Source organism: Neofelis nebulosa, chromosome 1 (assembly GCF_028018385.1).
Source record: "Neofelis nebulosa isolate mNeoNeb1 chromosome 1, mNeoNeb1.pri, whole genome shotgun sequence".
NCBI lineage: Eukaryota > Metazoa > Chordata > Mammalia > Carnivora > Felidae > Neofelis > Neofelis nebulosa.
In genome coordinates, this window is record NC_080782.1 from 172,177,937 (window position 1) to 172,204,798 (window position 26,862).

Below are 26,862 nucleotides of genomic sequence, written 5' to 3' on the forward strand. Positions count from 1 at the left end.
CGCGTGCAGAGAGCATTTCTAAGTAAGGGGAACCACACAGAGACTAGAAGCCAATTCACTAGGGGTGCACACCCAGACTTGGACTTTAAAGGACTACATAAAGTAGAGGTCCCATGACCCCACAGTAACATTTTTAACAGTCGGTTCTCAAATTAAACCATTCTTGAATACCCACATTTAATGACTGGTGGTGTTTTTCAATATCTGAGCTATCCCAATGAACCAAGGACTAACCCCACGTTGTTCCAATTTACTAAATGCTTTGCTTTCCCCCATTAGATTATTAGCCAGGACACAGAAAGTATGAAGCCTAAACCCTTCTGGTGTCTGGAGAAGCCAGACCTGGAGAAAGCAGTTGCTGGAAACAAGGAGGCTACATGCTTCCCGGTTCTCTGCCCCAGGAGTGGTGCGGGGGAGGCCAGTGTCAAGGGAGGAGCAAGACCGACCACCGTGTGAGCCCCTCTTGCCCCCCACCCTGCCTCTGGTTTTGATTCAGGTGTTGGAAAAGTAAGGATTTCAGTTACACTTATTTTCTTAAGTGCAAATTTGATTTTATAATTAAAGCCACACAATTAGGACAAGCTCAGGATGGCAGCCTATGTAGCTTCTAGAAAAGGCTTAAGATGAAAAATGGGAAAAAAAGAAAGAACGCACCACACTGTTTACCAACCTGCACGTCTAGTTGCTGGAAGATTCCACTGACTGCTCTCATAATGCAGTGAGTGAGTGGAGGCATTTTTACAAAATCCAAATAGTATATTTGACACACAAGATTACATTAGTTTCAGGTGTACAACTTAGCGATTCGACGTCTTGGTGTAAGCATTCTTCATGTCAAGGCCAACAAGCTATCATCTTAGGACCCTAACCCTTTAGAATGAAGACCAACGAGGCAAACCCCTCCCCATATTCAACATATAAATGTAATTTTATGTATCACTTCTCCTAAATCCTTAATAAGACAGTCTTAATGAGAGCTTTCTTCCAGGAATGTCAAAGCCTTTAAAGTAAATATAACAATTCATATATATTGAATTGAGCCTCTACTGAGCCTCTCCTATGCCTTTCTAGAAGAGTGCGTAGAGTTCTGTTTCTATATCATCAGGTAAGAGCAACTGCTAAGTCAGTTTTCTGACTTCACTTATCAATTTCAGGGCTCATCATTTAAAGAACAAACTGATCGTTTTCTTTTTTTCCTGATCATTTTTTCTTAATATTCATTTATTATAAATATTTCTCTAGAGGCCAATGCAAGCTACATGAGTTTTTCTCCATGTGATTTTACTAAGTATATTAATAAAGAAATACAGAGGAAGTTTTAATGCACTCTTTACAGGAAAGTATGTAAACTCCTGTGATTTCACTGAGACACACAATGGAGTCACCGCCATACCATCCATTAAAGACTATCATGTTGGGCCATGATTTTCCAGCACATAAATAAAAATGCTAGTATTTAACTGTCCCCTAGAAATCTGGTTACATCTTTGTTTTCTTTTTACAAATTTCTGCTGCAAATCAATAGAGCTCTCTCTCCATGCTCTATGAAAATGCATCCTACCAATCTGTCCATAACATGTTATGGTGACTCTGAACATGTGAGGAAATACTAAGATAGCTTTGATTTGTGCCTTAATGTCACAAGGTCGAGATGAAAAGCTTCAAACTGTGATCCTGAATTATATGTATCAAGTTATGGAAGTGCTCTGTACCGCACAGTTTATGGAATTAGCTTTCCTTAGCCCCAGAAATCATAGAGCGTTCCCCATCAAAGGACTATTGCTTGGTGTCGGTTCTTCAAGGATACTTAAAGCACAGAGAACTAGAAAGCAAATTGAAATTTTAAATAAACTACTTCCAAAATACTGCATTTGCCAATTAACAGAATGACTCTGGCCTTATTTCTATTCCAGTCCCAGGTCTTTGGTAGGGGAGACACTCAGGGATACTGTTACTAACCCAATTCAAATGTGAAGCAGTTGGACAGAGAATGTGCAAAAGCTATTTAGCGGTTTTGTGGGGGTGGTAGGAGTCAAGAAAGAGCTGCACGGAATGTGATCGCGCTTCAGTCCGCCTCATCCCACAGACAGGCTCGGTCCTTACCATGTCTCCAGGCTTGACAGAGACGGTCACCACCACGCCAGGCATCGGGGAGCGCAGAATACTGCTTGTGTCCTCAGCCGCTTTTTCCAGCATAAATTTGTTCAGTTCTGCAGCCAGTTTGGTTAATATATGCACCTTGTACTTAAGGGGGTAAAAAAAACTTTTAAGTTTAAATGAACTTTTCCTCAAAGGTAGCATTCTTTCAGAATCAGATTTTTAGTCTGAAATTTAAATGATCACATCTTTGAATTCAATGGTTTTTAATTATTGTACAGAAAAACAAAATATAGTCATTTTGTTTCTGGCACATGTTGTGAGCTGGTTATTCAAGAAATTTCTTGAAACGAGAACAACTCCAGTAATTAATTAGTGAGAAATAGAAGTCACCCTGGAAGAGAAACATCTCAAAACTTTTGTAAAGAAAACAGTGAGGATTTTTCCTTATATTCCCTTCACTGCTCACAAACTTATCCCAATTAACACGGATTCTATGAGCTGGCTGGGTCAGCAGGAGGGAGAGGGGTGACTCTGCGGGCACCTGCCAGCAGATGGCAGCAGATTGCTGTCTCAGGCTCCTGTTCCCCGCGAGAGCGGCCGCGCCACCAAGTTAAGACAAAGGGTTTCAGTGTTCGTTTGGGGCAAAATAATATTTAAAATTCAATCTCTTTCTAGAGGCACAGTATGTTATATTCACTACAGAAAAAGTTAGCTCTTCTTTTTGGGCACAACATGGCATAGTCTTTCCAAGGTACCAAGATGCTTAGGGTAGATAAAAATGAAATAGAAGGACTATCTTCTACACAGAGAGACAATACTATCAGACTTTAAGCCATTGAGAGAAACATTATGCACAAGCAAGTATTTTTAATGGAACCTTTTGTAGATGGTTCTCAAACAATCGGGCAGGTTCAAGGGAGTTCAGTCAAACAGAACATTTCTAATAAAGAGAGTTTCTGCCTGGCAGGGGAGAATATCCTGGATCTCTATGAACAAATAGAAGAGCCACAGTTTGGTCTACCCAAAAAGAAACAAACTCAGCTGGTTTGAGGAGGGGTTACTCAGTGAGGCTGAAACCAGCACCTGAAGATTTCTGAATTCCTTCCAAATTGCATCTCCCTTGGGTAAGAGAGATACAACACCGAGGCAGCTCCATTTTGTTCGAGAAAAGATGCTGTAACTCAAAGCCGCCTGTGGGCATCATGATGGCAGGGATGCAAAGGCAAAATAGAACTCCGCCTCTAGTTCTGTACAGGCATGGCGGAATTCCTTCTGGGTGCTCTTTGTGGGACTTGTTCTAAAAGGGCAAGGGAGACCCCCAGGAGGAGCACCGATGGCCTAAGTTCCGCTCAGATTTGCCACTGTGACAGGTTGAATAATAACACCTTTTGCATGTTTCTTTACTCCTGAGTGTGTGTTTTGCAATCAAGACATACAAGTGTCTGCCAGTTTCTGAAGGATATGATCCTTAAGTGAAATTACAGTGCAAATAAAAGCTTTTTGCTCCTATTAAAATTCATCTGAGTCCTAAGTGGCAAGGAGAGTGCATTGTGCTGTCAGTCTAATAAACATTCCAGGCAGAGGGACTACTTATCAGCGATGAATTGTACCTCAAAGTCTTTCATTAGACCATGGCGGGGGGGTAGGGGGGTGGACGGAGAAAGAAGGGATAACATAATTGTACCAAATTGCATGGTTTTCGTAGCTGTGCTCTGTCTGCCTTAGAAAAGAAAACCCAACACCCCTAGGAGCAGGAGAGTCCACAGCAAAGTCACTTTTCTAGCTGGCAGCGCCCTCCCCGGCTCCCAACACGTGACTGGTCAGCACTGGGCCCAGCTGTCCAGGTTCAGTGTAGCACACAGATCTAGTTTTTTCCCCTTGTTTTTTGTACCATTTGACTACAAAATGTGAAGTCTAAATTCAGGGAAAGGCTCTTTCTGCACTGTGAACAATATGATTTATCACATTTCACCACAGTGGACAGGCTTAAAACCTAATTTTAGCTATATCACAAACAAGCCTTAATGTAAATAAAGAGCTGAGATCGTACCGAGCTCCATTTCTCCCCAGAAATTACAAGATCCTGACTAAAACTGGATCCTTTTACTATTTTTATAATTTTCATATCTTTTGAATTCCTTTCTCTGTAGGACTCCTGCTTTGCTTGGAAAGAGATGTAAAAGAGTCACAAAACTCAGCGCCTTTAGATGCAGTCTTTGTTATTGATGAGATGTTCCTTTTCCTCTTGTATTTGTTTATTGTTCTTAAATCTGTTTGGGGGATAAGCGACTTATTGTAATCACAAGTAAAAAATAACAACGGGGTAAATGCCTCAGGAGAGGCCTCCTTGCAAATAGTTGGCTAAGAAACGACCTTTCTGAATATAAAGAGAGGAGGCAGCAAGAGGTTCTCTTTTTAAGATTACCTTTGATGTGTCCTGACCCCTTCAGCGTGCCCACACAAACACGCCTCTTAAAACAACGTCTTGGCTCGGCAGCCGTGCAGCGGACGCGGGGCGCGCTGGCGGGATGGGATCTAAGTGGGTGCAGCATATGGGCCCATCAGAATGAAGTGCCTGGTGAGAGCCATAAAAGCTTTTTGCTGCCCCCAGAAAAGAAGTCGTTTAAGAGTGTACACTACGGCTTTCAAAGCTTCTGATCAAAACTGCTATTTATTGGTTTCTCTGATTCTTAGGGGGCTCAGGCAGAGCCAGCCAACGAGCTAAAAGAATTCAGGAAAATGCCCTATGACGCGCAAAAAGTTTGGTTTTTTACGCTAGGCATTTAAATATTCCTAAAGTGTTCCGTGAAACCTCCCTGGAGAGTTGTGCTTTTAAGTTGTTGTTGTTGTGGTTGTTACTGTTTTCAAGCAGATAAACCACAAACTTGAGGTTCTGGGGGTGGGAGTCCAAGATTTTAAAGGTTACTTGATAGGACGGAGAAGTACAATCCTAGAAGAACCCAGAAGGTTCTCACCCTGCAAGGTCACAAGAAACATCTGTGGGGCCTGAACTGGATTCGTTCTGGGTTCTTCGGTAGATGGAACCTCACTGTGGTTTTAGGGAGGTGCTCATAAACCACAAATTATCAAGCTCCGCATGGAGGAACTTAACGCTGAGAACAGGTGCTCTCCGGGGGGTGGCCTGGTCAGCTCAACCCATGTAGGAAGGACAGTGATGGGAGGGAACATTCACGGGAGGTGTTCTCTAATGACCCCAGCCAGAGGCTCTAAGCGAATGAATTTTATGGTGTCTGTAATGTAAAACCATGTCTAACAAAATTTCTCCCAAAAAGTTCAACAAGAAAGAAAGAGAAGGGAATCACACCAGACATAAAGGGTCAGGAAGAAAACTACAAGAGATGGACGCTTAAAAGGAACACAATGGAATTGTTTTTACAATGAACATAGGCTCTCAGGGCTCTCAGCATGGAACCTAACGAAGGGGGAAAAGGTGGGGGCAGAGAGCCATGGTAGTTGGGGGAGAAGCCATACGTGGTCACGGTTTGGGGTGGGGGGCGTATATGCTTTTTGGTCAGGTTGGTTAACAGAAACATCCTGCAAATGGGCAAGCCCACCCGTGCCAGGCACACACACAGCACACGCACACGCACACCACCGCGTAAAGCAGCCCTTGCTACGGCTACACTGCACTAGATGGTCACACAAAGTGCCTTGCCGCTGGTGTCTGCGCCTCCTTAGGGAGTTTAAATCCGTGCGCCTCTCTGTACGGCCCTGAGATTTACCAGCGACTTCACCAAGTCACACACCCCGAGTGCTCGCACCTGCAGGCCTTGGAGGCCTATGGGCTCCCAGCAGGATGAATGCTTCCAAGCTGCTTTGCATACTGTCTCAGTTGTGATTTCACCTTAAAGTAGCCCACCTCTGGTTTCCACTCCTATGCCATTCTTCCAAAACGATCAGGACATGTGCAGTTGATGAACTGCTCGTGTTTTCACACGGCAACCGTGGGCCATCTCAGTCAAGGGTAAATGGTGCACTTTGCTGGGAATTATGTTACATCAGTTCCCAAAACATCCTGAAGCACCGGCCATATACCGTATATCAACCCTCACTAAGTAAGGGAGCAGATGCATTTCTTCAGATATAAGGTTCTCCTCTTCAAAGTTTTCACCTTCTGGTCCCAAGGGTCTCCAACATTAAACTGCCTTTTCATTTCCACGGTGTGGCAGTGAGAGCTAACACTCCAACATGCCCCTAAAAATCTACTTTCCTAGCTCTGAGCTGGAGAGCAAGTGTCAGTGTTCTTAAAGTGTCAGAAATGACTAGCTTAAAAAAAAAAAAAAAGACACATCTTTAAAAACACTGGAGTTTCAGAAAACTAGAAAAAAAAAGCCTCACTAAATATACATTAGAACACTGAGGTACATTTGGAGTCTTAATTCAACGGTTTTTTGTTTTGTTTTTTGTTTCCCCCATTCCTGAGTTCTTTGTGGGATCACTATGAACACTGGAGGAAAACCACAGCAAGGGGTCAATGCCGTGCAAAATACAGCAGCATCGGGCCCAGCCAAACCAAACCGATCCTGCAAGAATCTGCAAGAAAAAATCTGCAAGAAACAATACCCCAAACAGAGAGAATCAGAGCCTGTGGCTGCCCTTCTCTGGGAGAGCTCCCCCCCCCACCAGCCCTGCCACCACCGCCCCCCCCACCCCCACCCAACACACACCCCGGGCCAAGAAGGTGAACCGAACAGGCGGCTGTCCCCGAGTCAGTACAGCTGCAACCACCGGAGCAGCCCCTCAGCATAATGCTGTGACAACTCCATCCGCACAGTCTCGAGGTAGCTGTCAATCAGGACGCATCATTTAATCCAACAGCACTCGGAGGACTTTCTCCGACAACCCACATGACAGCATATCTACAACTCTATTTATATCAGCGCCCGGTTGTGTTTACAATGCTGTGGCAATTAGAAAAGATGCAACAGGCAGCAATATTATGGAGATTTCCAGTTCGCAGTATTGCCCCGTAAAGTGTGATCTTGCTTCGCAGAGTCAGGCTAAATGACAAAAGGCTATTTTCTTCACTCTCCGTGCTCAGACAGCACTTCATTTGCAGCTAGCTATAATTAGATTAATGGTGTAGTGCAGTACAAAGCCGGCCCACTTCACATCAGATAGCATATGAATTAGGACAAACACTTATTTCAATTCCAGGCAGAGAAAGCAATGACTGGGGTATTTAGCATACCCTTTATGGTGGAATGAGATGTTAATTGTGTACCATTACCTCTAAACTGCTTGCTTGTTGTATAAATCACTGTGCTAATTGATGCCGAGATAGAAATGTAGCCACAGGCAAGAAAGCAAAGGAATGAGAGCTGAAGATGTTGGATAAAGGATTATCGAGTAAAACCATATGGAGATGAGGTTCCTTTGAAACCCTTCCTTTCTGCCCAAGAGCACCAGTTTTTAAAAGTACAGAAAAACTTTTGTACTAAGAAAGCAAATTTCATTTTTCACATTCCTCTTTAAAAGCACCCGTTTCTTTTCGAAGTTCCTGTCTGTCAGCAATCTAAATAAGAGGTATGTGGAATTAATCTGAATATACACTTACAAACACAAGGAATGTGCAGTTTTCAAATAGCGAGAACTCCCTATCTGGGTCTTTGGCTCATGGGTTAATAAGGAACACCTGTCAACTACCTGAAGCAGATGTTTCCGACGCATCCACAGGGCAAAAATAAATTCTTTCCCAAGACCTGACCCGGAGTTGTTCTTAATAGACCAAAACCAAACACAAAAATCCGCTGGTTTCGGTGTGGTGTGTTATCTACTCCATTTGCGTAGAAAGAATTATTCAGGATGTGAGTCCAATGGGACAGGCCCATTCTGATCTGCCAATGAAACAATGATTTTACTGACATCTGACTAGGCCAGTTCATGATTTTGTATGAGAGTAAGGAATTAGAAAGGAAATCTTGTTTCTTGTCTGGCCCCCTAAAACTAGCAAAACATAATAAGCAGAAGCACGTAGTCATTTAAAAGCTTCAGTCTTGTTGTAAAATGCTACCCTTCTCTTTGTAAAATGTCCTATCAGTGCTCAACAGCTCCTATTAGGGTAAAAACGAGTGTCTCAGAAGTACACACATAGAAACCAAATGCTATACTCAAAAAGTCAAACTGTTGAAGGTCCACAGATAAACATGCTCTTTGGAAGTTTATAGATCAAGCGCATGCACTCCATGTATGTGATCACAATTCTTTTCCCAGCAAAGCAACAGTCAGGTGCAAATTACTGCTGTGCACTTTTTCACAAATCCAGCTGCTTAGTAATTAGCACTGTTATAACAAACTTTTACACAGAGAGCAAATATAGTGGGTTGACTAATAGTTCAAATTCTCAACTTCAGAGTAACAGTTAACATATCTGATTCTCGCAAACGCACTTTTGAGAAACGCACGTTTGAGAAACACCGTGTATGGTTTAGCCTTGCGAAATCCAAATATCACATTGACTTGTAAGACAATAAAAGAACGTCCCAAGAAACTGCATCATCTGGATTGAATTATCACCACTGAAACCTGGAGAAAAAAATCCAGAGCTGCTTTGGTGGGGGCAAGCCCACCTTTCACTGGACCATATAGTCTTTATATATCAGGAACACCTGCGTTGCAACCGCCATGTCAAAGAGTTTAAGGTTTAGGTCATTGTGCTAATAAATAAATAACACGTGAGTATATATGCATTACAGTACGCTTAATATAATACTTCAGTAAATACACACATACACAGAGAACAGGTACATGTATATAGAGCAACATCAAGGGTCCCCAAAATGGAAACCAATGCCGACAAAATAGTGTGATCTGTGCTGAAGTAACACCTCCCAAGCGTGTGGCTAGGTGACATAAATGGAAGTGCGCTGAAGAAAAGATCTGGAAAGCAGTGTAAGGGCCTGCCCCCAATCATTAATCACTTGTTTGGACCATTTAAACTAGAGCAGTACAGCCTGAAGCAAAACACCAACACACCCCTCGCTTGCGAGGCTGCAAGGCTGGTGTTAACAGGAGAAAATATATGGTTTCTGATACTGTGACCCCATTCCCCAGCGTTTGCTACCTTTAATTGAAAAAGGCAGTTACACACAAAGTAAATCATTCAGTCAGGTGAGCTGTTTAATGACACATAATTGATAATGTCAATATGTGGCAGTGACATAATACGCCACTTTCAACACTGGCCCACTTACGGTTATGAATCAATCTATGCTCCAGGTTTTATTCTCTCACTGCTAAGTTGGTTCTCAAACTCCAGGCTTTTGCTGGACCGATCAATGTGCCACAAGGAGCCACAGTGGCGCAACGATCTCATGAAGGACAGTTTTTGAGGCAAGAATCACAAAAGGAGAGGTGGGAGGTGAATTCCAACAAAGCAAAACAAGAAAAATACGTGAAGCCCACTTCTGCACCGCATCTTTCAAATTCTTGCTAAAAAAGACCAAGTATCCTTAGAGAAAAGAACTAATCTTAAGGCTGATATCAAAGCCTTTGAAGGAATGGGTAAGTTCGTGTGTTTCTCCGGCTCATTCCCAAAAGACAATTTCATCGGAAGAGAAAAACATGGGGACATCTGTCAATCATGTAAAAATCTAACCTAATTTGTTTTTCCAATTTTGTTTTTTCCTCAGAAACACGAGTCCTTCCAATTCTAATATCCTAAGATCAGCAACGCATCTTTGGTCACCATAGCACTGAAAATTAAATTGCAACTTAAACATTAAACCCGGCACTTAACCAATCCTATTTCCTCAGCTGTGTTCCACAGAGTTACCTTCGTTGCAATTTGAATCACTGGTGTCTCAAGATAGAGCCAAAACTGAAGGAAAAGCCACAGAGCTACCGTACAGGAAGCCAGCCCGCTCCCAGTTTGCAGGACAGCGCTGGCTGCGGGTCCTCAACGGGTTTCTGGAAGAGCGAGTCAGTGAATGGGGGAACTTCCCTGGTGCCCGGCGCTGTGGGGACGCAGTGTGCAGGTGTGCCAGGATAAAGGGGCCCAGCCTCTGCCTCACCCAGGTGCCCGCAAGCTGTCTAACAAGCAAGTACATATGCCACAAAGGTAATTTGCTGGAATAAGTGGCACTTTCCCATCCACAAAGGCAAGTCCATTGACAATGTTCTGTACAGAACTCACAAAACAGAACACGCGCATTCTGTTTGATCAGGAGTCTCTGTGACACATTATGACTATAATGAGTCATTTCTTTCTTTTTCATACAAGAAAAATATTATAGATCTTTGAAAGCCTTGTGCTCAATTATGTAACAATACCAACATCTGTGAACAGTACAGGCTGTTTCTATTCTGTATCCTGAACAGTTTTACGTAATTACGCATTTATGAGGTATTTGGTAAACCAGTAAGAAGGTACCTTTTTAAAGCACTATATAATTTGGGGTACAATGAAGTGTTCTCTTGAAAATCTATAATTAGGGCAGCATCAGCTTACAGAAAAGTACAGGAAGTGTTATAAAAACACAATTATGTAAATAAGCACATAGGTAGGGAAGTGTACCATTTCGCTATGGTCCCTACGCCTCCATTTCCTCCTCTTCTATTTGAATTGTTCTGTGCTCATCTCAAGTTAAAGTAATGTTGTCTACAGGGCACAGAATAAGTGAACTCTGGGGAAAAAAGATAGGGATGTTGGCCTTCCCTGGAAAGTTCTTTAGTCCAGAGATGGAACATCAGAGATCTGGGGAGTGTGCCGATGCCATGGGGCTGTTCAATAGTGCTCTGGGCTTTATATGGATTTTTTTAATGATACAATGTTCTTACTAGTATGAATTCACTAAAGAAACTCAGAATCTAATAAGGCAAAATGTTAGCTTATATTGGTCAGAAATTTGAAACTAAAATATTTCAAGGCAAAAGCAAACAAAAGTACAGAGGATAATATTGTGGAGTAAACTGTTGGCCAAGAAGATGAAAGCAGAAAACTAAAGAAGGGCACAGTATGCCAGCCACCCCAAAACATGCCCTTTCGCTGAAAGGATTGCTTTGAGCTGAAAGCAATGAGCTCTCTTCCCTCCCCTTCCGGTCTAGAAGCAGGTGTCTTTCTCTCATACACAAGGAAGAGAACTGCTCCAGAGCTACTCTTACGGCCTGAGAAGGCTCTTATCGGCATGAGAAACCACACTAAAAATATCATATTTATCCTACATTCCTAGTTACCTTCCCACAACTTACTCCCACCCCCAGAAGTCCCAAACCTCCTTTCCTTTGTCCCCACACTATAGTGTCCTTTGTTAAGATAGTATAACCCCCCCACATTCTAAATGTCTTATTTTACATTTCTTTGGGAACTCCCATGTATAAGTGTAACATAATCTATTTTTTTCTTTTGTTAAGCTGCCTTTTGTCAGTTTGATTTGCAAGGCTCCAGGCACTGAAATCTAAGAGGTGAGAAGAAAAAGTTTTCATCTCCTACACAACCCAACAACCCCTGGTCCAAAGTACTGGGAATGATCTTGTCAAGGAGGAAGAAATTTCCTCTGCCATTCAAGGTCCTTCTAGCTGGATTAAGGATCAGGTGGACATAAGATGAACAGAAGATCAAATTTAAAATTGTAGTTACAGGAAATCCACACAGACATGAAATCACAAACACAGGCAAAATAAGGCATCTCTGTCATGTTGAACACTGAGGAGAAGGGGGTATGGGTCTGGGACCTCAAAGGGAAGGAATGTAACCTTTAGGAAGAATGAGAAAGAATAAATGTTTGGTAAACAAGTGTTTGCTGGGCCACTCAGAAACAACAGAACATGGAGGACTTGGATCAAACAGGCCTTGCTAGCTTCCTCCCTATCTACTGTACCTGGCTCAAGGTGTAACGTAGTCATCTGTGGTGACAGCTCTCTTCCTGGAGCAGGCCCCCTAACTAAATTCTTTTTAGGCAGTTGTGCGGGAGATAAAGAGCTTTTCCTGAATCTGCTGGGTTTTGATTGCTTTTAACTCAAAATTATCTTCATACCAAAGGGCCCATTTTGCTGTGGCCTGCCCTTGGCCTGTGCAATCTATCAGGGGACTGCTTAGCAATTTTATAGTTTAGAATTCTTACATATCTCAGAAGTTTAACCCATGCTACTAAGTGGACTTCTGGCATGTCACATGTTGCACATTATACAGAAGATACAGTATTGAAGACAGACAAGCCCTATAAAGCCATGTCGACAACAGAGGTAAAAGGAGACGTGGCCACCATACTGGAAGCAGAAGAGAGTTCAAAGAAAAAAAAGCACGAGTCTTTGAAGCCAAATGACCTGAATTTTGATATCCCAATAGATTCACCTTTTGGCCAAGTGATCTAACTTCTCAGAACAAATCTCTTCATTTCTAAAATCAAGATAAAACATGGATTAAATGACTGAGAGATTAAACTGAAAAAGTTTTGCAGACTAAGTAGCAAGTGCCTGACAGTAACCACTCACCAAATATGATTTCCTCTTTCCTTCCCAAGTACCTCTGATTGTCAAAGAAAAGACAGTGGTAGTTGTGATTTTTTAAATTGTGTATTGTAAAGCATCATGGAATAGCAAATTCTATTTGTTACAATTCTAGTTCTATGGTTCCACATTAAGGAAATAGACTAAATTTTTCAAAATGACACCTGGCTCTAAGATCAAAGAAAAGAAGTTGGTTCTGATATTAAGAAGACATCCAGATCGGGCAGTGCAGGATTCTATGGTCATCCTTTCCTTAGATAATGTCATACTCAATTAGTGAAAGAGTATGGTTCATTCATTCAAAAACTATTTATCACGCACATATGGGCAATATGAGAATACAATATAAATAAGAAAAATTGGCTCCTGACCTCAAACACCAGAATCTGGCCAGAGAGAAAAGACATTCATAAATAACACAAATATAGATGAGGACTATAAATCATGTAATCAATGTGAGGGGAGCTTTTTTATGTTAGCCCCTCTCTTGAAATGAAGTGAAAGGAAAAACAAAACACTTTTTCATACGCAGAATACTCTGGCCACTAACTGTGTGGGCATTTTCCCCACACCAATTCAATTCAGTTCTGACACTGTCTACCTGCAGTTAGTGTCAGACCTCCCAGGTCAAGGGCTCAGTCCCACAAGACTGGCCCCACCTCAGATGCCAATCACAAGTCCAGGCTGTCACCTGTGCTTCTGATGGACCTGCTATAAATAAATTGGAGGCTCCCACAACTCCCTCCTCGGATTTGAAACTTTGTTAGAATGGCTCACAGAACTCAGGAAAATAGTTTGCTTACTAGATTACTCACTTATTACAAAAGAAAACCCCTCAGGAACAGCCAGACTGAAACAATGCACAGATAAAATATGAGGGAGGGTGCAGAGCATCCATGACCATACCAGGTGTGCCACCCTCCTGGCATGTCAACCCACAACCTCTCCAAACCTCTTCAGTTAGAGTTTACAGAGGCTTCCTTATGGAATCATGATCCATTAAATCATTGGCTGTTAGTGGTTAGTTTAACTTCCAGCCTCTATTCTCTCCCCAGAGTTTTTTTTTTTCTTTTTTTCTTTTTTTGGTGGTGGGGGTGGGGGGTAGGACTGAAAGTGCCAGAACTCTAATCACCTTCTTGGTTTCCCTGGAAACTAGCAAACCCCCCCCCCTCCATCCTTAGAGGCTTTCCAAAAGTCACTCATTAACCTAAGCTCAGGTGTAGCTGGAAGGGGCTTGTTATAAATAATGAAAGATGTTCTCTTTACCTTTATCACTCATTTCACTTAGGAAATTCCAAGGGCTTTAGGAGCTCTATGCCAGGAATAGGACAAAGAACAAACATGTATTTTTTTTTAATTTTTTAAATGTTTATTTAGTTTTGAAAGAGAGACAGAGCATGAGCAGGGGAGGGGCAGAGACAGAGAGAAACACAGAATCTGAAGCAGGCTCTAGGCTCCAAGCTGTCAGCACAGAGCCCAATGTGGGGCTCAAACCCATGAACCATGAGATCATCACCTGAGCCAAGGCTGGACACTTAACCAACTGAGCCACCCAGGCACCCCCAAATGTGTATTTCTTATTACAAATCACAGTATCTCATGAAGTCAAAATTCAGACACCAAAATGCTTGGGCATATTCTCCGAGAAGACACTGGAGGCTGTACTGGGTATTCCAGAATTCATCAAAACACATAGATCTAAGTCTCTCTCTCAAGCACATGTAAACACACAACTTATTTTTCACACCTCAGTCTCCTACATTTGGAATTTCCTCTGATAATATTCTTAGCCTAATAATGTGGCCTTCTATTCAATTCTCATGAGCATACTACCTGGAAACTTTGCTGTATCTATGCTAATCTATCATAATCTTGCCCCAGACTTAGGGTCTATGTTCTAAATTCTCAGGGCAGGAGAATTCATATTTGAGGAAATTGAGAGATTTATAAGTGAGAGAGAGAACTGGGGACTGAGTTTGTGAGTGAACTTTGAAAACTCTTATAAAATTTAAGATTTCTTTTATGAAGTGAGCAAGAGTTAAAGACTTGTAAGAGTCCTATAATAAAGAAGTATATAAAACAAGCTAATAATCCCCCCTCCAATCCCACTCCCCTGAAGTCATGAAATAATTTGGATTGTAAATCTACTCATGTAAATCTATAAAAACATAAACATACATATCTATTTTTATAAATGCATCCACTCTGGGTACAATACAAACAAGGAAGCTGCCTTATCTAAAAAGGGGGGAATTCGGGCACCTGGGTGGCTCAGTAGGTTAAGCATCTGACTCTTGATTTTGGCTCAGGTCATGATCTCATGGTTCATGGGATCGAATCCCCCATTAGGCTCTGTGCAGATGGCCAGATGGTGTGGAGCCTGCTTGGGTTTCCCTCTCCCTGCCCCACCCCCCACCCCCACCTCTCTAAATAAATAAATAAATAAATAAATAAATAAAACATTTTAATAAAAATAAATAAATACAAAGGGGGAAATCCATGGTATTTTGCCAGTCAGCATCCTTGACTATCAGTTTTTAAACACAGGAAGGAAGTTAGGTTACTTCTTTTTGCATGCTTAGCTCATCTGAAGCAGAGGGAAAATTCCCATATACCCCTGTGTTGTTCCCAACCCCTTTCCATAATACACAGACTCTGCTATGACAACTCCAGAATGCAGAAAAATAGCCCCAACTGGCCCGGCTGGCCCCTCTTCCCCAGGACTCAGCTCTCTTATTCCTGAGGACTATGAGGCACAGTTGTAAATGTAAGAAGGCGTTGGGTATGCTGCCCCTCAGCTTCTCGGGCCCTTCCTCCCAAGGCTGCACTGACAAACCATGTCTGCCGTCTGCTCTATCCCCCGTCCTTCACTCAACTTCATTCTCGTTTTCTCTAATTGTCCCCGAGAGCATGACCTGTTATCTGTATGGAGCAGATAACCAAGCCTGGTTGCAATGACTCCACAATAATGTCCCGGAAGCTGTCCTTCGCTCAAATACTAATATTCATATCAATCAACATAAAGCTCTCTTAACTTTACAAACTGTTAACCACTCAGTGATTTTTCTGAGTCTAGAAGGTCAGAAATGCCAAAAGAAATCACCCGAAGCTTTAGTCATAGAATCTAGGATCATTTCCCTGTGGACTTACTCCTAAGCAAAAGCTGTCTAATCAAATTGAAAAACACCTAACACTTTTACAATTACAGTTAAATAATGTTACACAGCAGTCCACGAAAATAAGTCTAGGAAACACTTCACTTGTGTCCAGAACCCAGAGACCAGGAGGGCTGACTATCAGTTAGTTCTTCCACTGGAATATAAGGTCAGGAAAGAGAGAGCCCCAGGAGGGCTGGGATGGGACCGTGGCTGCTGGGCTGACTCACCCCATGGCATCTACGTTAGTGAATCCACCCTAGATCACAGGCCGGGCCACTGTTTCACAGCCTTAGACTTCCTCAGACTTAGACTGTGCTACAGACTTCCTATATAGCACAGAATGGGTCATTCTCAGCTAGATGGGTTTGCTTGTCAAGCTCACAAGAAACTGATGTGTGAAAACCATCCTGTAAATTTACAATCAGAAATACATTTGTAAAGGGAAGTAGCACATCCTGCAAGTGTAGTGTGTGTAGACAAATTATATCCATGGTTGTTTGATACACATGAAATCAGCAGAAGCGGCATCAAGGGGCCTTCAGCAGTGCTCTCCATTAAGACAGCACAAGTAGTGGTTCTCCACCCAGAAGACTCAAAACTCACCCAGAGGGCTGGTTAGAGCAGATTGCTGGGCCCCACCTCCAGGGTTGCTGACTCAGGACTGGGTTGGGGATTGTATTTCTAATAAGTTCCCAAGAGACGCTGAGGTGGCTGATCTGGGACCACCCTTGGAGAAGTGTGGATGTAAGGCACCCTACTCCACTATTGGAGCAGCCTTTTCAGGGGGCCTATCTTAGACCTTCAGGGCTGCTGTAACAGAAAGCATGCATGTGTGGCTTATAAATAACAGACATTTATTTCCACAGTTATAAAGTTTGGGAAGTCTAAGATTAAGGCACTGGCAAATTTTGTGTCTGGTAAGAGCCTGCTCTCTGGTTCACAGACAGCCATCTTTCCGTTGTGTCCTACATGGTAGAAGGGCAAGGGATATCTCTGGGGCCCCTTTTATTTTTTAAAAAATATTTTATATTTAATCACATATTTTCCTTTTGAGCTTTTTAGTTTTTTTCTTTAGAGACAGAGAGAGAACAAGCAGGGGCGGGGCAGAGAGAGGGGGAGACACAGAATCCGAAACAGGCTCCAGGCTCTGAGCTGTCAGCACAAAGCCTGATATGGGGCTTGAACTCACAAACTATGAGATCATGACCTGAGCCAAAGTCGGATGCTTAACCGACTGAGCCATCCAGGAGCCCCTAAAGAATGCGTCTTTGACTCTTGCTCTGGGTAGAAAAATCTTCTGAGTGACATAGTCTTTCTTCATATATGATAATCACTGATAAACCTAAGAAATTATCAGTATGGGGTGCCTGGGTGGCTCAGTCAGTTAAGTGCCTGACTCTTGATTTTGGCTCAGGTCATGATCTCACGGTTTGTGGGATCGAGCCCCATGTCAGGCTCTGTGCTAGTGGCACAGAGCCTGCTCAGGATTCTATCTCTCTCTCTCTTTCTGCCCCTCCCTGCTCATGTGCCTACCCCCTCTCTCTTAAAAATAAACAAACTTGGGGCGCCTGGGTGGCGCAGTCGGTTAAGCGTCCGACTTCAGCCAGGTCACGATCTCGCGGTCCGTGAGTTCGAGCCCCGCACCGGGCTCTGGGCTGATGGCTCGGAGCCTGGAGCCTGTTTCCGATTCTGTGTCTCCCTCTCTCTCTGCCCCTCCCCCGTTCATGCTCTGTCTCTCTCTGTCCCAAAAATAAAATAAATAAATAAATAAATAAACAAACAAACAAACAAACAAACTTAAAAAAAAAAAGAGGAGGTCACAGAAACCTCTGATTTATAGCCAGTCAGTCAGAGTACAAGTAACAATTTGGATTTGCGACTGGTGTCAGCATTCTCTTTCTCCAACTGTGCAAGCTCACAGAGGAGTTCGTCATAAGGGGTCCTGGATAAGAGGGGACCTTTGTCATCTCAGCCTTTGTTGTCTTGTTAGAGCTGGTAGAGTCCCAATCCAGTAGTACCTGCTCAGTGTGACAGCTTAGCAGATCTGTGACTGAGGTGTCTCACATTCTCATGGGAAACCAGGGACACTGTTTAGGCTATACTATTCCTACTGCCTGTGACAATGAAGTCTGCTTTCCAAGGCTAACCCTGGGAGTGAACTTCTGGACTTGTGAGGGCTCCATTTCTTATACTCTCCTGAGGGGACAGCTCTGAGGGGTGTCCATGATTAAGTTATAAAAAGGCTTATTGGTTTGAGTTGTTATTGAGATTAAAATAAGATTCTACTCAACGGCCAGATGATGGATCCTTTGAATTGGACAAACTTCTATATTGTAATGTTTTTTTTAATTTTAACTTAATTTTTTTATTTTAGAGAGTGTGTGTGCATGTGGGGGAGAGGAGCGGGGTGGGGAGGGAGAGAGAGAGGGAGAATCTTAAGTAGGCTCCGTGCTCAGAGTGGAGCCCAATACAGGGCTTGATCCCACAGCCCTGGGATCATGACCTGACCCGAAATCAAGAGTTGGAGGCTCAACCGACTGAGTCACCCAGGCACCCCAGAGCACCGGGGATATTATACAGGCTCCTCAAGTAAACACTAAAAGTCAGGTAGTGAATTCAGCAGAAGCACCTGAATGGCCAGTAGACTAGCTCATCTTTCTCTTACAATTCCTTCTACTTTCCAGAGCCCTGAGATCAGGCCCTGCCAGCCACAGGCCTTCATATACAATGTTCTCTGCAGGTATATCCTGGACCCCCAGTGCAAAGAATTCATGTCCCTTGGACAGCAACAGATTTTTTAAGTGATAAAGCTCTTTTGACCTCCATTTTCAGAAGATCTTGCCAAACTTAGGAAGAAATTAGAAAGATTCGTGGCCATTTACAACCCCCTTCACAGAGGAAACAGATGACGAAATTTCTTCTAGGCCTTACTACAAATGATCAGCTGGAAACCGATGTTTGGGGGCTGATAAAAGCCAAGACTGAATTATGCTTTCAGGAAAGAGAGCACCCAAAGTCCTTTTTAAAACACTTTATATAGACTTTTAAAAGATGTAATGCATTAAACCCTGAAGTTCTAGAACACAGAAATCTTTTAATTCTAATTTTAGTTGGAATGCAAGTCTTCTTCCTGATATAAGGAAGCAAATTGAAGAAAATTTAATTAGATGAGCAGGTCAGTCCCTTGATATTCAAGCTGCAATCTAGTTCTTTGGGGAATTACAAACAACTGTACTGTCTTGGTGATCTCTACAATACCAGAAATGTGGTTTGAGAAGCAATTCAAACCTCCCCTATTCATCTCAAAATACTTCTAGGTGCATACAATTCAGGACATTAGAAACAGGATTGTCTTGCACTTAAGGAAAGGGAAAAAAATGAAAGTAATCACTCTAGACCTCTGATAGGAGGCAGATATACCCCCAAAACTCCTTGAAGAAAAGTTGGATACTTACTCTGTACCTTGGTGATGTGGATTTTCTACCTCCATCTTCTCTAGGATGTCATATTTTTCTACCTCTGGATGGATCATCAGGGAAATCATTCAGTATTAAAACTAGTTTAAGTTTGTTGGTTTAATTAACATAGACATGTCTTTAGAGTTATCAACATTCAATAGAATACTTTTATTCTACCCAGGCTTACTAAATATGTTTAATACCTCTTGCAAATTTCAACAGCAAGAAAAACAGCCTGGGATGATGGCTGACTTTGTCTACTGTCTCAAGAAGTTTTTGTGAGTAAACATATGTTGGAATTTACATAGATGTACGTGGGTAAGAGTCTTTAGGTGAACTTCTTCACAATATATTTTATGCTATGTGTACTTAAAAATAGCTTTCAAAACCTTCTAGCTACCTCGAAACTTTCCAGCTTTGCTAAGTTTGGGGAGTTTTCTGGTGTCAACAGTTACTCTCTTGTTAGTTCTTCTTTGACCCCAATGTTGCTGCCCCTGAATGAGATCATACACATCATTTGAAGGGTGAGATTAGAGAAAGAAACATGTTAATACAGACTGAAGGTTTCTCTGGTTCTGTAAGTGACCTTCTGAGGTTGGAGAATACCTCTGGGCTCAAAGTATCTTCTGGAAAGGGGTTCTCTTTAAATGTTTACAGATTATAGATAGGCTGAAACCAGCTATAACCACCCAATATCTGGGCAACTGGGGGAGTATTCATTTGATCTCTTGGTTTATTAAAAACTATGGGGAGGCTAAAAAAAAGTCCTAGAAAAGTTGGCAAGGTAACTTCAAATGGAATGCATATGTTATTACACAAAACTTATTAAGTACAAATCCCTTGAAAAGAAACTTTAATATTAAAGAAATTATAATATATCCCAAGGAGAATTCTAGTCTCAATAAATGACAGCAAATATAAGTACTAGATCACTACTGCCTTTGGTCTGGCATCTGCAAGAGGAAATTATACACTCAACCAGTTTGACTTCTATGTGACTTTCAACCTTTCTACAATCTTGTTAGAATGTGGAGAATCTGGAAACTCCATTCATTTTAAAACTAATTGCCTCAATCTGAAGATGGTCCCAGGAGAAAAGGAGTTGAACTAGAATTGTTTTAGCTCTTTTCCTGGACAGTGGGACTCCATTCTTGCCAAATTTCTTACTTCAATTAAGTTCAGAGCCAGAGGGATTTGAGGATGGGATTCAAATATTGTCCATCTTAAAAAAAAAAATCTGTTATTCATTCTCCCCCAATGGCAGAAGAATGATTTAATTGAATATTCCTTCAAACTCTATAGACTCTTAAGTTAGGGACAATTAAATACTAGCACCTCCAGAAAAGTCTCACATAGCCTATGAACCAGAAACATAAAATATTGTTTTCCTTGGCTTCTTCTGTGTCATTTTGAAAACTGTCCTCTGTGAGAGAAAAAGTTTTATTTTTAATATCAAATATATTTAAGATTTATTTCTATAAGGAAGTTTGTCAAAGTTCACATGAGCCCTGGTCTTATTTTTGCCACTCAAGATGATGGGACAGATATGCTCCTTTGTGGCCAAGGGCTCTGTGGAGAAGTGCTTGTCGCAATGAGCATCAGTCCATCTTGGAAACAGCAGCAACCCATGCTCTTTATCATGAGAAGGCATGACATGAAAGGCTGAAACTAACTTTACCAAAGTATTATTCATCCCAACATAAACGTCTGTCTCGAGACACCCTATAGGCTTGCCTGCTACCCTGCCAAATAAAAGAGGTCAAACGGTACCAGAAGGGGAGGAGGAAGCCACGTGGCCTAGAAACAGTGACTCCTGGTCCAGAGGAAAAAAGTAGAAAGAGTTTCTCAAATATTAAAAGCCATCAATATCAGAATCACAAATATTTCACTAATATCTCCTGGGGAACAGACTGATATGCCATTCTCTCTGCCCAATACTCCAGTGGAATGAAACTATCTCCCAGGTCAATAAGCTCCAGTATGGGAACACTGTTGCTGACAAAGGAAAAAAATCTTAGTTTCTAGGCCTATTTTTAGGAACAGCAAAGGCTGTTGGTATTTTAGAAAAGGTAAAGCAGTTCCATGCTAAGCAATGGAAGGAAACAGTGTCCTAGGCATGGATTGCACACCTGTGATTTCTACCTATAACAGGTGGAAAGGCCTCCACCTGTCAACCCAACTCATAGTTTTCCACCACAGTATGAACTGACAGCAGTGATTTTGCCCGCCAGGCTAATACAAATCTTGTCTGCTGTCATTGCCAAGCTCTCAGAACCAGAGAACTGAGTCAGTACCTTGTTCAAAAACAAAATGGACAAAGGGGGCACCAAAGTGGCTCCATCAGTTAAGCATCCAACTCTTGATTTTGGCTCAGGTCATGATCTCACAGTTCGTGGGATGGAGTCCCGTGTTGGACTTTGTGCTGATAGTACGGAGCCTGCTTAGGATTCTCTCTCTCCCTCTATCTTTGCCCCTCTCCCACTCACATTCTTTCTCTGTCAAAATAAATAAAGAAATATTTTTTAAAATTGGACAAGGTTTGAGGGCAGAATACAAAATCTTTCTCTACTATAAAAAAATCTGCTAACATAATACTGCTGAGTCCTTAAACTGCTTGTATTCTAGAAATATCACTTCAAAACAGTTCAATGGGAGGAGTTGATTTTTAAACATACTTAAAGAATATACTTGGTAGAGGGGCCTGGGTGGCTCAGTTGGTTAAGTGTCCAACTATTGATTTCAGCTCAGGTCATGATCTCATGATTTATGGGATTGAGCCCTGCACTGGGCTCTGTGTTGACAGCACAGAGTCTGCTTGGGATTCTCTCTCTCCCTCACACCTCCCTCTCTCCCCTCTGTGTTCTCTCTCTGCCTCAAAAATAAACATTTTTTAAAAAGAATACACTTGGTAGTAGAATACTATTCAACCATAAAAAGGAACAAAAAACAGGAAACTGACACTTGCTACAACAGGTGAACCACAAAAAAATATTATGCTAAGTGAAGGAGGCCAATCACAAAAAGTTATATAATCTATGATTCCAATTATACAAAACATAAGAACAGGAAAATCCAGGCGCAGAGAGCTGACTAGTGGCTGCTGCGGGCTGGGGAGAGAGGGGTATGAGTGATGGCTAAGAGGTACAGAGTTGCTTTTTGCGTTGGAACTAGAGAGAGGCCACAGCCCTGCAAATGTACTAAATGCCACAGAATAGTATATTTAAAAATAATTAATGGCAAATTTTATGTTACATAAATGTTGACTCAATTAAAAGAATACGGTTGGCCACATGAATGTAGTAAAGCATTCACATTAAGGCTCTTTAGTTAGAAATACTGGATTATGCTACCTGATTTGGGGCTGGCACTGATACACACATCGATGTGATGACCTCCATTAGTTAGGGATCATAGTGTCTGGTACACAGAAGATAGTCAAAATTGTGGATGAAAAGTAAAAAGAATCTATGATCATTTTGGCCAAGCTCTGCATACCTCTACCCGAGCAAGAGGAGGCAAAAAGCAGATAGTTATGAAAAGTTCCAATGCTGAAGAATGAAATTCTCTGAGCCTCAGAACTAGTAATTTCTTAGAAATTTATAGGGTCTTGAAAACCTCAAGGAATTCTTCTGAACATGTATTTTTGCCCAGACATCATTAAAGCTCAGACAGAGGTTCATAATCCTTTTCTCACAGCATCGCTAATGTCCACTTTCCAAGGATGACCTCACTTCTAGAACAAAGGAGATGTCTTGACACGAATTTAATTTGGAGACTCTTGGAGAATTATAGCAGTTTCTTGACAGGAGACTGGAAAAGTCCTGGGCAGTCCAAATGTATTTGCTACCTCATACTTGGGTAAGTTAGCAACATTTGCCACAAAAATAAAAATTTCAAATTGGCTGAGTGTCAAAGAGCATAGAGAGCCTACACCCATTCACCACTCCACGATTTTAACTTCTTACTCAAGCCAAAGAGTAGCAGGCTTCTCGGCTATATATTGCAAAGCCAGATTCAGGTTGATTTTTGTTTTATTTGCATCATTTTTCCTATTTTTATTTTCAATAATTTTTATGCTGGAAAAGATGAGACAAAAAAGTGACATGAGCTTTTTGCAAAGATAATTGCCTTCTCTGAGAAAGAAATCAATTTCCAGTGGAATAAATTGCATCCCACTGATGATGTAACTTGTACAACTATCAAATACTGTGATTTTCCCTCTAATGCCCACATTTCTGCTACTTTTGGCTCTGTGAATTAGGGAAGAGAGGACTGTAGAATTCAGAGACAAAAAAGACCCCACAATTCCTGGGAGAGAGCAGGACCTTCACTTCTAGCTTCCCATGAGACCTCACACACTCAGATTTCCATCTGAGGATTCCATGATTGGAGAACTCAATCTCAGGACTCAAGATGCCAACCACTGCAGTTTCCTAAACATATCACGCTATTTCATGGCTCTATGGCTGTGTTCATGGTATTGTAGCCTTCTAGAATATCCTCCCCAGATTCCTTTGGCTGGCTGATTCAACAATCATTCCCTAAGTCACCGCTGAGGTGTCATCACGTCGGGGGATTCCATGGCTCCCATGGCACCCTGGCTGTCTGTCATACCTACCATGCTGTGTGAAAATGACCAGTTTAAGTGTCAATTTCCTTTACCAGACAACTAGAAAAAGGAAAAGTAGTAAGTTTAATGCAGAGAAACTGGACAAATCCCACCTTAACCAAGTAATCAAAGTAATATCACCAGTGATGGGACATGTGCCTCTCTCCCTAGGATGTACTGAGGGCACAACACACTTCGGTGGTATTCCACACTTTGGTATACATTCCAAAAATGTATAAATTCATCTGACTATGAGAAAACACCAGACAAACCTAAATTGAGACCCATCTGACAAAATAAAAGACGTATCTTAAAAAAATGTAAAGGTCACATAAGACAAAGACCAAGGAACTCTTCGAATGAAGCAAAGTAAAAGAACATGAAAAGTAAATGCAATGTGTGTTTCTGAATTAGAGCTCCAACCAGAAAAAAAATTATTTTCTTTTACTATAAAAGACATAAGTAGGAAAACCAGCAAAACTTTAAAGGCTTTTAGACTAGATAATATTACTGTGCCAATGTTAACTTCCTGCACTGTGGTTATATAAGGGAATGCTATCCTGACTTTAAAATAAGTTGCTAGCAACTTAACTAAAATCGTTCAGAAAAACAATCATGGGGGTGTGGGATGACACACAATAAAGCCACCGCAACAAATGTTATACATAGTAACATGTTATACAAAACGTTAACATTTGGGGAATCAGTGAAATTATACGGACATTCATAATTGTACTATTTTTGCATTCTTTCTAGAAGTCTTAAATTATATCAAGATAGGTTTAAAACTTTTTTAATTATAAAAACCTAAAGAAAATTTTCCTTTTTGATGAGAATAATAACGTACAGGATTAGAAACGCATATGCTATGTTCAGGGTGGATGAGAAAATCTGCAGTAATTACCTTTTTTTCCCCCCGTGCAGTAATTACTTTTAAAGTGACATCAGTGGCTACACAGAGTGCTAATTGGAAGTTGGCACGATTCCAGGTCACTGATACGCTCTCCCAGATTAACCCAACAAACTGGACAGCGTTGCAATACAAGGAATTTTCTTTACTTGTATAGTCGTAAGTGGGAAGCAAATACACTGTCCATAATGGTGAGCCCTCTACCTGCTTTAGAAATAAATATTTTTCTCACAGCCTTTACAAACTAAAAAACAAAAACAAACAAACAACAAACTCCACCTTAAAGGTAATGATCCTATAAATACCCTACACAAAAGATAAGGAACACTAATGTTGTGCCAGGATTAGGGTTTGCAGCCAACTGATCCTCACTGCCAGCAGGGGAATCATCTCTATGGGGTTGGTCGTTTCCGAGGCAGCATTTTCTAGGACAAGATTAAATTAACTGTACTAGCGGCAGGGCTACAAAACAAAGAGAGTAAGACACTGCATCTGCCGTCAGGAAGTTTACCATGACACGTGAGGAACACACGTATAGAGGTGAGTCGTGGGCCCAAGCATAATGTGGAAACCAGCGAGGGGTGGGAGAGCTGCAAGGACTCACAAGGGAGCTCTCTATAAACACCTCCATGTAGGGAAAGGAATCGATTTATTGCCCAGCCACAGAAGACCTGCACAGGGAGGCAGAGTTCAATCCAACATAAGGAAACAATTTCCAACAGAGCTCTCCAACAATACAATAGGTGGCCTTGTGAAGTAGTAAGCCTCGCCACCAAATACATTTAAGTATATCCAGGATGTACTCTTCAAGTCCTACAAGAACCAAGGATTCTTATTACATCATCTAGGCTGAATCACTGAAGGTCACGTTTCTCAATGCAGCATCCCTGGCCTCTAGCCACTAGATGTTGTAGTCCCCCTTTCCAGTTGTCACAGCTGAAAATATCTCCATTCATTGCCAAATGTCCCCTGGTGGTGGGCGGAGGTAGACTGTCCCTAGCTGAGGGACTCCAAACAAGCAAATTTCTCTGAGTGTCCGTGTTGAGAAAATGAAACACTGTAGAATTTCAGAGGGAGGGCCTAAGGTAGTCAGAGGACTTGTGGAGAAGGTAAGACTGGAAAGAAGTCTTGGAGTAAAAGAATTCTGAAGAAGGGCAGAGGAAGCAGTGAGCTTCCTTGGAAAAGTACGCTAGGAATCAAGATGTAGAAGAGGTAGGAAAGAACAAGACTGCAACAGGACTATTAGGAAGTCAGCTGGCCAAGCAAAAGCGTTCAATAGTAGATAAAACTAGAAGTATTTGTAATGTTGTAATGTGTTGAAGGAATTTCCAATCCAAAGTCAAGGCTGCTTAGGTTAGTATCCATGATCTACCCATATCATGGGAAAGTCAAAGGTGAACGCAGTCCTATCCAGAGACAATGTTCTGGAAGAATGATGGCATCCTGGACAGTTAGGCAACACACCATATTATCCACTCCTCCATTTTCAAAAAATATAAATGTTTGCTCTCTTATCTACCACTGCTCTCTACATGTGAATGACAGAGATTTGACTGTCATTTTAAAGTCCACATTGAAGAGAAGCAGATGGCAAGTGAGTGGTGGGTAGGGAGAGGAAGAGAATAACAGTCATCAGATGCTGGACTGAAATGCATCAGATTTCCTGAAAGATGGCAGAATGTTAACATTTTCCAATATTCAAGCAATGCTCACATGCCAAGAAGGTTGGAATCTGCAGGTGTATGGATGACCAATACTTCAGTCTTTATTTCGTTTGGTTCTATAGATCCAAAACTGACCCCAAGTGAGTTTTCTCAAATCACGCTGTGGTTGTGAGAAAACTGGGCATGTGGCAGAGTCTGATCAAGGCCAGCACCAGCCTTAAGAATCAAGCTTCCTGGGGTGCCTGGGTGGCTGAGTTAGTTAAGCGTCCAACTCTTGGTTTCGGCTCAGGTCATCATCTCAGGAGTCGTGAAATCAGGCCCCGCATCAGGCTCTGCGCTGACAGCATGGAGCCTGCTTGGGATTCTCTCTCTTCCTCTCTCTCTCTCTCTCTCTCTCTGCCTCTCCCACCCACTCACATGCTCCCTCTCTCAAAGTAAATAAATAAGCATTAAAAAAAAAAAAAAAAAAAAAAAGAACCGAGCTTCCTTAGACTAG

General features: G+C 41.9%; 1 protein-coding gene across 8 annotated transcripts in view; it reads right to left on the reverse strand.

Moving 5' to 3' along the window:
- PCCA (propionyl-CoA carboxylase subunit alpha) overlaps positions 1 to 26,862 on the reverse strand; it is a 418,714-nt gene that overhangs the window by 12,051 nt on the left and 379,801 nt on the right. For 4 of the 8 annotated variants that reach the window (XM_058743649.1, XM_058743625.1, XM_058743642.1 and 1 more), the window contains one exon: positions 2,104 to 2,244. The exons of 3 other annotated variants lie outside the window; for them this stretch is intronic. In XM_058743649.1, the coding sequence (XP_058599632.1) occupies positions 2,104 to 2,244 (141 nt within the window). Of the gene's footprint in view, positions 1 to 2,103; positions 2,245 to 4,525; positions 4,636 to 26,862 lie in introns of those variants that run through there. One more of the 8 variants, XM_058743676.1, reaches the window with a different exon arrangement.